This window comes from Petaurus breviceps, unplaced genomic scaffold (assembly GCF_028583685.1).
Source record: "Petaurus breviceps papuanus isolate PSGF00001 unplaced genomic scaffold, PetGlider_PUasm1.0 379, whole genome shotgun sequence".
NCBI lineage: Eukaryota > Metazoa > Chordata > Mammalia > Diprotodontia > Petauridae > Petaurus > Petaurus breviceps.
The window spans coordinates 2,086,845-2,101,318 of NW_027186303.1; the positions used below are offsets into that span (position 1 = coordinate 2,086,845).

At 42.6% G+C, this 14,474-nt stretch overlaps 2 protein-coding genes across 4 annotated transcripts in view; one reads left to right on the plus strand and one right to left on the minus strand.

Annotated features, from left to right (window-relative positions):
- Window positions 1-9,468, minus strand: part of ALDH1L2 (aldehyde dehydrogenase 1 family member L2) — a 60,726-nt gene extending 51,258 nt beyond the window's left edge. Inside the window, exon 1 of the mRNA XM_069099394.1 lies at window positions 9,283-9,468. Within this exon, the coding sequence (XP_068955495.1) occupies window positions 9,283-9,330 (48 nt within the window). The 5' untranslated portion in view covers window positions 9,331-9,468. The remainder of the gene's footprint in view (window positions 1-9,282) is intronic.
- Window positions 1-14,474, plus strand: part of WASHC4 (WASH complex subunit 4) — an 86,456-nt gene that overhangs the window by 4,763 nt on the left and 67,219 nt on the right. The window lies entirely within an intron of this gene.

Below are 14,474 nucleotides of genomic sequence, written 5' to 3' on the forward strand. Positions count from 1 at the left end.
CCACCCCCGGCAGCAGCCAGATCCTATTTGGCAAAAAACAATTCCAGAATTAAGTGATTTGCCCCAGGTACTCAGCTATTAAATTTCTGAGGCCACTTCAAACATCAATGGCTGTTATCAGCTACAGCTTCAGCAGAGTGAAGTTGGGAGGGATTTAGACAAGCAGGACAGTTTTGGAACTTAACTGGGCTGAATCTGTTATATACCTTCTTTCTTAAAAAAAAAAAAAAAGCTGTTTATAATTGAGATTCATGGTTTCATAACTGTTGTTCAGTTGTGTCTAAACTAACTGTTTGCGACTACATGGACCACGGGACAAAACCCATGGAGTTTTCTTGGCAAAGATACTAGAGTGGTTTGCTGTTTCCTTCCCCAGTGGATTAAGTCTAACAGAGGTTAAGTGACTTGTCCAGGGTCACACAGCTGCTAAGTGTCTGAGGCTGCATTTGAACTTAGATCTTCTTGATTCCAAGAGCAGCACTAGCCACTGCCTCATGGCTTTGTATACTAACCTTTTTCTATTCTGATTTGGGTATAGTAATGATCATGCTGGCTGAGTTTTAATTTTTTTTTTTTTTTTGCCTTTTAGAGGGCAATTGGGGTTAAGTAACTTGCCCAAGGTTACACGGCTAGTTTGGGTTTTAATTTTTAAAGGAAAAAATAATAAAAGAACTTAAGGCCCAGAAGACTGTTCTACAGCAGGATGTGGGTCACACAGGCTAGAAATATGACTCCTGGGGGCAGGGGAACTAGCTTGCATGAAGACAGTTCTGGGCTCTAAGTCCAGATGCATGCAGGCAGAGACCATAGTAGTTTGGAGTACCCAGAGAACATGCCAGGCCATAGGTCATCCTAGGCCTTGTCAATTTTGCTCTGAGCACCCCCAGAAAGCTCTCCTGAGCCGACTGACGCACCAGGTCACATCTTGGTGGCTTGCTCACCCTGCCACGGAAGAGGTATGAAATTTCTGATGATTCATTTCATGTTCTACCAACCAACAAATCTGCCAGCAGTGGAGAAAGGGTCTCTCATGGAGAATGTCTGCAGCTTCTGGACCTTTTTAACGGTCCTCTAGGTGAACCAGACACTTTGGTGGACAGATCAATGTGTATAAGGTCTGATGGGTCTGGTTTTGCATGAGCTCTCAAGAATCAATGAATATCCTCCTTGGTCTCCAACAGTGTATCTGGAAAGAGGTGTAGCTCAGTGCCTGACCACAGCAATCTCATACTCTGAGTCACAGCTGCCTTTCTTCCCTACTCTCCCCTATTCATCTCATGTTACATTCTTGAATAACCCTTGCAAATTGGAGGCAGGGGTAGACAGAGTAAGCAGCCAACTTAGACACCAACAAAACCCCTTAGTGAGTCCAGGTATGGCCAGTGGAAGTAGAGGACATGGATGGGTGACCCTGGTGAGCAGAAGCCGTGACTAGGGAAAGTAAACCTTTACAAATCCAGGTGAGGGAACAAGCTACCCCTGTAATGGTGCCTGGGGGGGGAGGGGACCCTGGGTGTTTGGCTCAACACCCCCAGAACACTTCTTAGGACTTACAGCAAGTTGGATTCTACACTGATTACTGTCAATAGACTTACAGAGGATACTGGCAAGGGGGCCACATGCCAAGCTGCATCAGCAGAATTAGTGTGTTCATCCTGGTTGAGGCAATAGAGGGGTATAGGCAATGTCAGCACTTGTAAAGAACTGCACTGAGCAATGTAAAATGAGCCATCTTCTTGTCACTTCAAGACGTGTCATCACAAGAATATGGCAGCCACACATCAAGGATTTTAGGAGGAAAAAGAGTGATTTCCCTTGGTGGTAACTGAGATTGACCCTTACTGAAGAAGCTTGTGGTCACGGAGATAACCTTTGGGGAAGGCAAGGCTGCTGTGGGGTTCCCCAGAATTCCCTAGGCAGATGGTGCCTCTTTCCTGGTGCCACTTTTCCCAGGGTGTCTTGTGTGACATGACTTGGTACCTCCACGCTGGCTGAGGGCACTTTTCAGGATTAGGTCAGTCTGCTACAGTCTGAGTAGCTTGAATCTACAGCTCTAACAGCAATTGTATGAGACTCTGCCCTATCAATTTTGGGGGTGATCTGGGAACCCAGACATAACATTGAGATAATAATGCTACACCAGGAAAAATAATACCTGTTTGTCTTCAATGCCATTGAGGCAAAAGTACTGTTCCTTTATGGACACTGGGACTATGTGTTTAACTTTATTCAAGGATCCACATGGCACATTAGAAAAAATGCTGAAGTGGCTAGGACATGCAGTGAATAGAGCACTGGCCCTGGAGTCACAGGACCTGAGTTCAAATCCAGGCTCAGACACTTGACACTTACTAGCTATGTGACCTTGGGCAAGTCACTTAACCCCAATTGTCTTGTCTTCCCCCTCAAAAAAAAAAGATACTGGATTTGAGGTCAGAGGACCTGTGTTCAAATTTCAACTTTACTACTTACTACCTGTGTTATTTTGAGCACATCACTCCTGAGGCAGCAAGGAACAGTGGCTAGTGTTAAGACTTGACTGGAATCCCCCCTCAGACCTTCTGTGTGATCTGGGGCTAAGTCACTTAACCTCTCTGGAGCTCATTGTCCTCATCTGCAGATTCAAAGCTATCTCAGATCTTTTCTACTAGTTCTAAAATCTGTGATCCTCATAATCCCCTTTAAATGTATTTATTCCCTGACTAGGTCCAAGAAAGAAGCACTCATTCTCCTGCAGAACAAGGTGCAGAAGAGGCTCGCCTATCACTTCAAGTCCCCTGCTGTGCTTTTCATGAAAAGTGGTGAGAGAAAGGTCTGCCCTGGCTGGGGGGAGGGGTGGTCCTCCATGCCATGCTGGCACAGGACTGGTATTCTGCCATTTAGCCTTGACCTGTCAATCCAGTTGCATCAGGCCATCCCTGTTCCCAAACCAAAGATGGGGGAGGGTGGCTGACAACTTTTGTTTTAGATCCAGGAAGAGGACAGGGTAGAAATGAGTGGAAGATGATTTTTCAAACCTTCAGAGACAGTCTGAGTCTAAGGTCATGCCATTTGGATTGTGCAACAGAGTGCTGCAGAAACAATGGATTTCATTATTGAGCTGTGGCCTCCCCATTGGTGGTGGTGTCACCCTCCAGAAAACGGCTTACATATCCCTTCACTAGCTCCATCCCAGGACCTGAGATAGCTCAGTTACTGCTCAAGGAAAGGACATGCCTGTGTCTTCCTAGCCCACCTCTTACTGGATCTGAGTGCTTGGTTTGTAAAACAGCTTTATTCTACTCTGTTTGCAGGCAGGTTAGGGTTCATCTCTCCTCCCTATCTCCTTTGATGCTATAGGAAACAGCAAGAAACAGTAATACTTTCAAATATCTCAGTTGTTATACCTCCCACAATCAGGACAGCTGCTTAACCTTCTGCCTACTGCAAAGATCTATAACTGTATAATTCCTTCCTTTACCCCACACATCCCCTTCCATTCAAACTGCTTTTCACCCATAATTCTTCCCTTCACTTACTCCTTACAGCCCTAAAGTAAGGGCACAGATTATTTAAAGGAGCTAGAGTCAGCATAGATTAATTTATGTGCCCAACCATAAGGAAGAGGAATTCTTCAGTGAAGGAAATTTGGACTCCCACAGATCTAGGGGTCACCCATAGTATTTGGTGAAGTAAGAAGGATACGGGTCCAAATAAAGCAACAAGCCTACCATCTTTATGCCCCAGAGTTCATGAAGGCCTTTCTTTAATGGTGCACCACCAAGGCAGGGCCCCAAGGAAATTGCTTGCAGAAAGAAATGATGTTTGCCCCTACTTAGGGTCCATAAGCAGTCATGCTTATAATGGAATTCTAGTGAGACCCCACTATCCATAGTGGCGTTGAAAGGCAACCTGTGCTCAGAAGGCTGGTGCACATACAAATGATATCACTCTTTATTTCACACAGATCCTTACTTTTTACTGACAATTCTTTCATCCTGAACCCAGGAACTCATCTCTTACTAAATCTGCCCATTTCTGGCTTTTCTTACTGCTCAACTCCTCTGTGTGGCTCTTTTTTATGTTTGTTATTCTAGAACTGGAAAATAACATCCATAACCATTTCCACAAAGAATGGAGAGGATTACATGTGAAACCACTTATATATATTATGTACAGCTTGATTTTTTTACACATATATTAAATTCAGCAGTTAAAGTTTCAAAGCTGTCCTGATTGCCTATTTCCCTCTAAACTTCAATTCTCTTCTGTGCATTTTCAAGTGCTTCATGGATGCCCTTTTATTCATTCATTCATTCATTTTGGAATTGCAATCACTGGCTTCTCACCTTCTCCTTCCAAAGTTAGAAAAAAAAAGTCCCTTATAAGAAGCTATCAAAGTGGGGCGGCCAGGTAGCACAGCGAGTAAGAGCACCAGCTCCAGTGTCGGGATGACCTGGGGATCAAATCTGGGCTCAGATACTTAGCACCACACCCAGAAACACCTGGCTGTGTAACCTTGAGCAAATTACTTAACCCCGATTGCTTTAAAAAAAAAAAAAGAAGCTATCAAAGTAAAAAAATTCACACATTGGCCATCTCTGGAAATGTATGCCTTATGCAGCTCCTTAAGAGTCAGTCAGCTCTCTGTCAAGAGGTGAGAAGCACACTCTATCATCCATCTTCTGGAATTGTGGCCAATAATTGCACTGACTAGAGCTCTTATTACAAAGTCATTGTATGAACTCTTCTCCTGTTTCTGTTCACTTCATATGCTGGATCTGTTTCTCCCAGGTTCCTTAGAATCTCTCCCTTTCATTGTTTCTTATGGAACATTCCATTCTACTCACATGTGACTGACTATTCAGTCATTCTCCAATTCATGGACACCCCTCTAGTTTCCAACTCTTTGCTACTAAAGTGCTGCTATGAATCTTTTTGTACATACTAGTACTAAGTAACATTTATATAGTGCTTACTACATGATAGGCACTGCACTAAGCACTGTACAATGATCTCATTTAGTCCTCCAAACAACCCTAGGAGGTAGGTGCTATTATTGAGCACATTTTAATAGCTAAAGAAACTGAGAAAGGAGGTTAAGTGACTTGCCCAGGTTCACACAGCTATTAAGTATCTGAGGTAGGATGTAACTCAGTCTTCCGGACTCTAGACCTTGCTCTGTCCACTATGGCACCTATCTGCTCCATGAAGATGCTTTCCTTTTTTTGTATCATTTTGCAATATATGCCTACTCTGGGTCATGGTGGATGCACAGTTTTGTCATTGGCAGGGTGGGGACTGTAGGAGGTGGGGGTACATTCCAAATTAGGAGAAAATCTCCAGGCAATTCCAGATTGCTTTCCAGAATGGCTGCAACAATTCACAGAACTCCACCAAGAATGCAAATGGTCTCCTACCAGTCCCTCTCACACACTGCCGCCAGAGTGAGCAAACCAGAGTGAAGGGACTGTGCCTCTCCTCACAAAACTCCAACTGTCGTTCCCTACTGCCTCAAATGTGAACCCCTCTGTCTAGTTTTTAAAGCCCTTCACATCTTAGTCCTAACTTACTAGTCTCAGTGGACATTATTCTGACTCCTGCACTTTGGTCACATTGGTCTTTCTCTCTGATCCTCATATAGGATAGTTCATCTACCATCTGATCCTCCCTCATACCTGGAATGTATTTCTTCCTTTTCCTTTGAGATGCCACTCAAGCACCACCTTCTGCATGAAACCTGTCCTGATCCTTCCCAGCTGCTAGTGCCTCCCCTCCAAACTACTTTGTATGTCATTTTTATTTATTCAATTTAAATTTATTTTGTGTATGCTTACATACAGACTTGCTTGTCTCCCCTTTAGAATGTAAGCTCCTTGTGGTGAGGATTGTTTTATTCTTTGTGCTTGTCCAGCTCAATGCCTGCCAGGCTAGTTGATGCTTCTTAAATGCTTACTGATTGAATGGTTTGCCTGTCTCTCCACAGCCCCTCCAACATTTGTCATCTTCTGTTTTCACCATTTTTGCCAATCTGGATGTGCAGAACCTGAGTTATTTGATTTTGAATTTGTACTAGCATTACTGATTTGAAACATTTTTCACATGATTATTGATTTTTTCTCCTCCTCCTCCTCCGGTCCCTTCATAGCCTCTGACCATTTATCTATTGGGAACTTGCTCTTGTTCTTATACATTTGAATTAATTCCCCAGACACCTGGGACATCAGCCCTTGAGCAGACACTCCCTTCAGAGATGTTCCCTCAGTTAACCCTTTCCATTCTAATTTTAGTTATATGATGTTTGTGCAAAAGCCTTTTAATTTTATATACTCAAAATTATCCATTTAAGCATCCTGTGATCCTCCCTAACCCTTGTTTCATCAAGTTCTCTTTTACTATCTGTAGTTGCAAAAGGTTATCTCTTTTCCTCCTCCAACTTTTTTATGATTTTTTTTAATACCTAGGTCATGGTGTGAAATGTTGATCTTACCCTAATTTCTGCCAGCAGTTTTTGTCAAACAATGACTCTTCATCCCAACAGTTGGATTCCTGGTTCTTGACCTTGGCCCATCTGAACCACTTTCCTGTCCATACCTACAATGATACTTGTCAGGAAAAGCTAAGCCATTTTTATCACCAAATCCCCAACAGCAAGACGAAATTGAAAATAATTAAACTACAATAATGTTCATTTAGTGTACATGCTGGAGTACTAAAACATATTGTTCTACTTCAGCTAAGTAACTTTGTACTAATCAAAGGTAAGAAATTATGTTTTATTCATAGTTCCTGTTTTGTGAACATATGCAAGAAAGACACGTTTCAACCAAGATTCAATGCCCCTTCAAAAAATGACAAACTTGTGTAAACATGCTCTTCCACATATAAAATAGCTATTAATGATGAATTTCTTAGGACTGGAGCCAACAATTTGTGAGTCACAGATGAGATACAGGATTTAGTGAAGGGTGGACCTATTAAAAACTTTAATTTTTTTTTAAACTGAGAGTGTGGTTTCTAGTTCAAGGAAACCCTAGGCATCCAATCCCCTTCCTTCCTCAGGGTGAAGTCATTTACCCTTGGTGTACTCCCTTTCCCCCACACCTGAAAACAAGCTTTTAAAATTTAAAAAGCATACAGAATTGCCTGGGTATATGGAAGTACCAACTACCTCTCCACAAACTTACTTCTCTCCCTCTCCTCAAAATAAATAAGTAGCACCAATACAGCTGAAGCTGGACAGCATTTCCTTAGCCGCAGAGAGGGAGGTAGGACATTCTAAATAGGGAGAATGATGTGGGCAAAGGAAAAAGAAGTAGACATCCAGAAGGCCTTTAACGACAAACTGAGCTTAGCATTTATGCTGCGTGCAACACGAAACCAATGGGCTACATGGTAGGTTGTTGGGTGTAAGAATGAAGAGTAGTAAAACATTGGTTTGGAATTAATCGTTGTTCAGCACTTGGCAGATACGTAGCCGATGCAAAGTGGAATTTAAAAAGCTGTATATAATGATTTAAAGCAATAGGGAAGGTAAAAGTAATTTCCAATGTTGACAGAAATCAATTATTTATTCAGTGCTCTGAAAAAACTGAACTAAAATCTTTAACCTTAATGAACTTACTTGCGGTCCTCTGCCTACTAACAGCAATTATCATCTAGTCACATTTTCTCATCCTTTGTGAGTTCACATTCTCCCCTAAATCTTCCATTGGATATTTATTAAATGCATTACACTGTGTCAAAGTTTGAACATTTCTTGGAAAACAGTGGAGCACTTGGGCTCTCTAGGAAACCCAGACTTTCACTTGCTAAATTGCATACTTCACCTTTTTTATGTCTCCTGGTTCTACTCAGAAAAAGGTCAATACTTATGTGGTTTAGTTTTTTCAGTCTCTTCCTGACCTAAGGCGTTGCCCTCCCCAAAATTCTGAGCCTTTAATGTGCATATTAATTTATATATGCGCGTATACAAATGAACATTTGCCGTGTGGAAGGCTCAGAACTTCATACATACACCGTGCTAAGTAGAATTTTCTGGCACAAAATGCAAATTTGTGACAATATTAAGGAGTGTCCCTCACAGCACTCCTCTGAAGGCTGCATCTTCCAAAGGGTGCCTACTTCACCTATTTCAGGTGAGATTATTTTTACTAAATATGGAAAAAATAAACTCCTATGATAGGGAAATAGAACAAGCATCACCTAAAGTGAGTACGGTAGTCTCTGTAATTAGGGTTCTGGGGAAAACATTTTTTACAGGTATACTACCTCATTCAAGTTCTTGATTACCTCGGAGGCCTTTTTCTCCTCTGGAACTATTTACACACTGTTACCAAGGACTACTGGCAAAGGAAATCAAGAATCAATTACTTTGCAAAACGGCATACAATTAACTCCCCGAATAAGGAGTCTAGCTTCCGGACACTTCCCTCCTCCGCGAAGCATTTCATCCTAGGCAGGGCACACTGGGATCCTTACTTGAAAAGCTATCTCTTAACTCCTCAAGCCAGAAAATACTGAGGATGAATTCCTGTGCAACGTGTCCTCCCACTCACTCGACTTCTAGGCAGCTGATGCAATTCCAAGGCACCGAGCGACAGCTGCTTTTACTGTACCTCTTACTGTACAATAGTGGTTCAACGTGGCCGAGTCTCCAGCCTGTGATAATCCTGGAAACCCAAGTGTCTGCTGTAGCTAAAGCAGTTCTAGAGTATTCAGTCATCACAAGCTAGTTGCTAAATTGGGCCAGCCTCTGCTGGGCTTTACACAGATTTCAGGGGTATTTACGTCTTCCAAGCCTCCTGCAGCTAAAGTGTCTCCATTGCCAGACCCCGGGAGAAGGACCATAGGTATAGAGCTAGAAGATTAAGTCCACACCCCATCTTCCCTGATTTTTACCAATAAGTGCACTGAGACCCAGAGAGAACAAGCTGAAGGCCCAGGGTCACACTGCCCTGCACAGTCCATTCATTCATGATCCCGTCCAAGGATTTAATCCTTACAACAAAAGGGCTAAAGGGAGCAGCTGGTCCCTCGGCGATGGGTTCCGCAGCTCCCATTCACCACCACGCAAACCTACCTCCAGATGCTCTACGAGCTAGTCCAATGCTCCCTCTCTCTCCTATTAGGAGACAAAGAACACCTCCCCTCTCTCAGGCTACCCAGATCCACCCAGCGCTTCCCTCCGCTCCCGGCCAGCAGGTCTCCCTTCCTAGACAACGCTTCTCCTCAGCGATGCCCCTCGCCGCTGCCCGGACGGAGCCCGCAGGCCAAGTTGGCAGGCGCGCTGTCCCCACTCACCCGGGCGGTGGAGAATCTCCTGAGCAGCTGGCCGCTTCGCCACAGCATCTTGCTGGGTTAGCTGGGACGCGCAAAGTGCAGCCAGGTCACCCGGCAGCGGAGCCTCCTTGCTCGCCGGCCAGCCCAGAAGAGAGCAGGGCACGCCCCCCTCCAGCTGGCAGAGGCTCAGCCCGTCTGACGCAACGCCCCCAACCCCGCCCGCTGCCTTTTCAGGGCCCCAGCTCGTCGGGCGCGCGCCTCCCGGGTGCAAGAGACACGTCGGCGCGGCCCTGCGCGCCCACGTACGTTCTGCACTCTCGGGTGGGTAATTTACCTTGCCCTCGGGGCCAGAACATCGGTGGCGCTTCTGCTCTTTCTGAGGGTTGGTGGAGCAGCACAGAAGCCACCCCCGGTCTCTAGAATTGTGCTTTCTTCCATCCCAACCCTTCCTCCCCAAAGGTGAGGGACTGCCTCCCCCCTCTGCTAAGTAAGCAGGGTCTTCCATCACCCCAGAATAAGGCATTTTCTCATCATCAGTTTTCAACAAACCATATATGGTCATTTACATTCGTTAAACAAACTTCGTTTGGTTTGACTTTTGGGGCGTTTGTTAATAGATATTTACGGAGGACCTAGCACGTGTAAGACCTGTGCTAATAATCTACAAAGATAACTAAAACTTGGCCCATGACCACAAGGAGATTCCAGTCTAGCAAGAGAGATAAGTAACAAACAATATATGGCAAAATGTGCAAGGAGAAGTATGGGAAAAATGTTAGGAATGTACAAAAGAAGTTGACTTCTTTGGGGGGATTAGGGAAGGCTTTATGGAAAGCTGCCAACTGAGCAAGGCCTTGAAGGATGGGATTTTTGATAGGCAGAAAACTGCATAATAACTTTAAGATCTAAATCAATTAAAATCTCTTTTGGGGCCTTGGGTCCCATTTCAGAACCGAAATAATATCGTAGGCTACCATACATTCATGCAACTTTTGTACAGCCTTTACTCAAGAGGGATGCCTAGGGAAGAAATAGGAGGAAAGATGAGCCCTTTCCCAATTACAGGTGTGAATAGAACAAAGTAACCTTCCAATGTTTAGGTTTATACATTTTTAAAAGAAGACAAAGTAAGAATACTTCTATCAATAAAACATTTAGAAAAAAAAATCTCTTCCTTCTACCTCCTTTTTACCAAAAAAGAGAAACAAAATCCTTTTAAACAAATATGCCCAGTGGAGTAAAGCAAAGCAAATTCCATCACTGGTCTGTCAAAAAAAAAAAGTCCATTTTGCACCCTGAGTCCATCACCTCTTTCTCAGGAGGTGGATATCAGGTTTTTTCATTGGTCCTCTGGAATCACAGTTAGTTACTGCATTAATCAGAATTCTGAAGTCTTTCAAACCTGTTATCCAAATTGTTCTCCTGGTTCACTCTGCATCAGTTCATACAAGACTTCCCAGCTCTCTCTGAAATTGTTGCTTTCATCATTTCTTAGGACACAATTAGCATTCCATTGCATCCATATACCAAAATTTGTTTAGCCTTTCTCTATTTGGTATTTATTTTTCCTGGGTTTTTTTCTTCTTTTGATACTACTAAAAGAGCTGCTATAAATATTTTTTGTACACATGGGTCCTTTTCCTTTTTCTTTGATTTCTTTGTGGTATTGACCTAGTATAGTGGTATCAAAGACCATTTTGAAGCAACAGTGAATTAATGTACCTGATTTCCCACAGCACCTCTAACATTGTTATTTTCCTTTTTCTGTCAACTTGGCCAATCTGATGGGTGTGAGGAAGAACTTGAGATGCTTTAATTTGCCAATAATTGAAAAAAATTATTTTAAAACAATAAATTTGAGACTCTCTACACATTTACTTAACCTCTTTAGGCTTCACTTTCTTCATCTGTAAAATCAGGGACAGCTAAATGACCTCTAAGGTAACTTTCAGGACTAACATCCATAATTTTATAAAATTTAGGATATTTCAAAACTTGGTCTAGAAATAGAAATTGTTGCAGGTGAAAGTAATTGAAGAAGTATAGTAATTCAGAAAGTGGCAAGATGTATAAAACAGCACAATTAACTTGGAATTAGGATTTAGGGTTGAATTCTACCTCAGCAGTGTGATTATGGGCAAGACATTGAATTTCTCAGAGCCTCAGTTTCATCAACTGTAAAATGGAGATCATAATTTTTTGCTCTGGGGTTATTGTGAGGGAAGTGCTTTGCAAATTTTAAAGTGCTATACATTTTTAATTTATAATGACCTCATATACATATAAATTAGTTTATTTGGAGCCCATTATGGCAATAAGTAATACCTCATATATGTATAGCACTTTGCAATTTACAATATTCTTTTACCTACTTAATTTCATTTGGTCCTCACAAGACTCCTGATTTTCTTTACATTAGGGATCAGTAAACAAGCTAGTTTAGGAAGTCAACTGGGTCCTGCTGCCTAATACAACCTCAACACATTTTGGGAGTTGAAAAATCTTTTGTCAGAGTTGAAAGGGATGTTACAAATCATCTATTCAAGTTTTCTGTCCCAAGGCCCAAAACCCTTTTATGATATCCCAGAGAGATGAGCCTCCAGCTTCTACTTAACCAGGGGTAGGGAACGCGTGGCCCGTGGTCTTTTGACTGAGTCCAAGTTTTACTGGACAAATCCTTTTATGAAGGGGATTTATTCTGTGAAGTTTGGATTCAGTCAAAGGGTCAAACTTGAGGACCTAGAGGGTCACATGTGGCCTCCAGGTCCACAGGTTCCCTGCCCCTGAAACACTTCTGTTGATGGGGAATCCACTGCTTTTTGAGGCATCTTCTTTCATTGTCAACTCTAATTTTAGAAAATTATTTCTAATGTGTAGTCAAAATTTGTCTCCCTGTGACATTTATTCATTTGTTTTACCTCTCGGAAAAGTATTCTCTTTATCACAAGATTTTTAATATTTGCAGAAAGCTATTGTGTCTCTTCTCCTACCCATTCCCTCTCCCCCACCCCCAATTTTCTCTTTTTTCCAGACAAATGTCACTTCTTCCTCAAGCCAAATACTGATAGAATTGTAGAATTTCAGAGCTGGTGGTGATCTAGTCCACTATACCCCTAAAAAAGATCCCTCTATGCAACATGTACAAACTTTTGCCCCTTGCTGCTGCTGGGACAGAGCCCGCAGGCCAAGTTGGCAGGTGTGCTGTCCCCACTCACCCGGGCAGTGGAGAATCTCCTGAGCAGCTGGCCGCCTTGCCACAGCATCTTGCTGGGTTAGCTGGGACAGGCAGAGTGCAGCCAGGTCCCCGGGCAGTGGAGCCTCCTGGCTTGCCAGCCAGCCCTGCAGACAGCAGGGCTCGCCCCCCTCCAGCTGACAGAGGCTCAGCCCGTCTGATGGAACGCCCCTAATCCCTCTTTCTTAAGACCTTCAGTGAAGGGGAACCCACTATCTCTGCAGGCAGCCCATTCTCCTTTTAAATAGCTATAATTGTTAGGAAGTTTTTTTTTTTATGTTTGGTCATTTCAGTTGTGTCTTTATGATTCCTTTTAGGGTTTTCTTGGCAAAGACACTGGAGTGGTTTGCCACTGTCTTCTCCAGATCATTTTACAGATGAGGAAACTGAGGCAAACAGGGTTAAGTGACCTACCCAGGGTCACACAGCCAGTAAGTGTCTGAGACTGGATTTTCCTGACTCTAAGCCTTTCCCTCCATCTACGGTGCCAATCAAAGCCTAAATATGCCTGTCTGCAACTTTCACCCAGTTCTTCTGGTTCTGCAGAACAAATCCAATCCCTCATAATAAATATAAACATAACAATCCTTCAAACACTTGAAGAGAATTATCGAGTCATGCCTGGAACCTCCTCTGGTCCAGGCTAAATATCTCAGTTCCTTCTGCCAATCCTCATCTAAACCTTCCTGGCTACCCTCCTCTGGCCACCTTCCAGATCATCCACATCCTTCTGGAAACTGGAGTCTCATTACAATGGTATTTACTATAGTGCAGGATTTGGTAGAAGGTTGGCCTGCTTTCCTTATAAGAATTTTATCTGTAACACAGTTCTCTGGCATGATTCCCAAATGTATCTTTAAGAAGATGTCAATGAATTTATTAAGCATTCTTAATCAGTAACATGGTTCCTGTCTATTGTGAGCTTACAGTGTAATTCAGAAACAATATAAACATAAACAAAAGCTTTTTATTCAAATGCAAAGGGAAGGGAAAAATGGTTTAAAAAATTTTTTTTCATTCTCAAGCATTTATTTTCCCTTCCTCCCACTACCCTATTCTGTTTTTTTTTTAAGACAATTCTTGTAACAAATAAGCAAAATCAAGTAGACAAATTCCTCCATTGGTCATGTCCAAACATGTGTGTCCCATTCTGAGTTCCTTACCTCTCTGTTAGGAGGTAGGGAGCTTGCTTTGTCATCAGTCCTCTGTAATCATGGCTGGTCACTGCATTCATTAGATAAATCTTTCAAAGTTGCTTGTTTTTGCATTGTTGTTATTGTATGTTTTTCTATTATTTCTGCTCATTTTACTCTCCAAGTTCATAGGAATATTTCCAGCTTTCTCTAAAACAGTCATTTTCATCATTTCTTGGGGGATAACAGCATTCCAATCAATACATTCATAATTTGTTCAGTCACTCCCAATTAAATGGGCACTTCCTTAGCTTCCAGTTTTTGCTACTATCAATATTTTTAACCATGAGTCCTCTTGAAGGGAAACACTTTCAAACTTTTGTTAATCTGTCACAAGTCATAGTGAATGGAGGACCCTAGTCAGAAAGACTTAGGGTAACTTCTGTCTCTGACAATACATGGAACTATAGGTAAAATACAATTTCTGAGGTAGCTTAAGAGGGGGAAGTTATTTGAGAACCAAAATATCACTGCTTGGAAAATGTGACTTGTATAGACATGAAAAGTCAGTATTGTCTTTTAATACTTTGAGTGACCAATGATTTCACTGGTGTGGCAATTCCTCCATTGATAGCAGATGTCTTGCAATGTTAGTAGATAATCCTGAGTGGCTGTGGCCAAAAAAGTTCTATCACTTGGTGGTCAGCCTTCTGGTGATGATGCTTCCTACCCTTCTAGGGGCTAGTCCTTGGACCATCTGTTGCTGGGTTGTAACTGACACCTTTCCTAATGGTAGGACCTTGTAAGGGTTATGGGATTTAAAGATCTCCCATGCCCCATGGACGTGC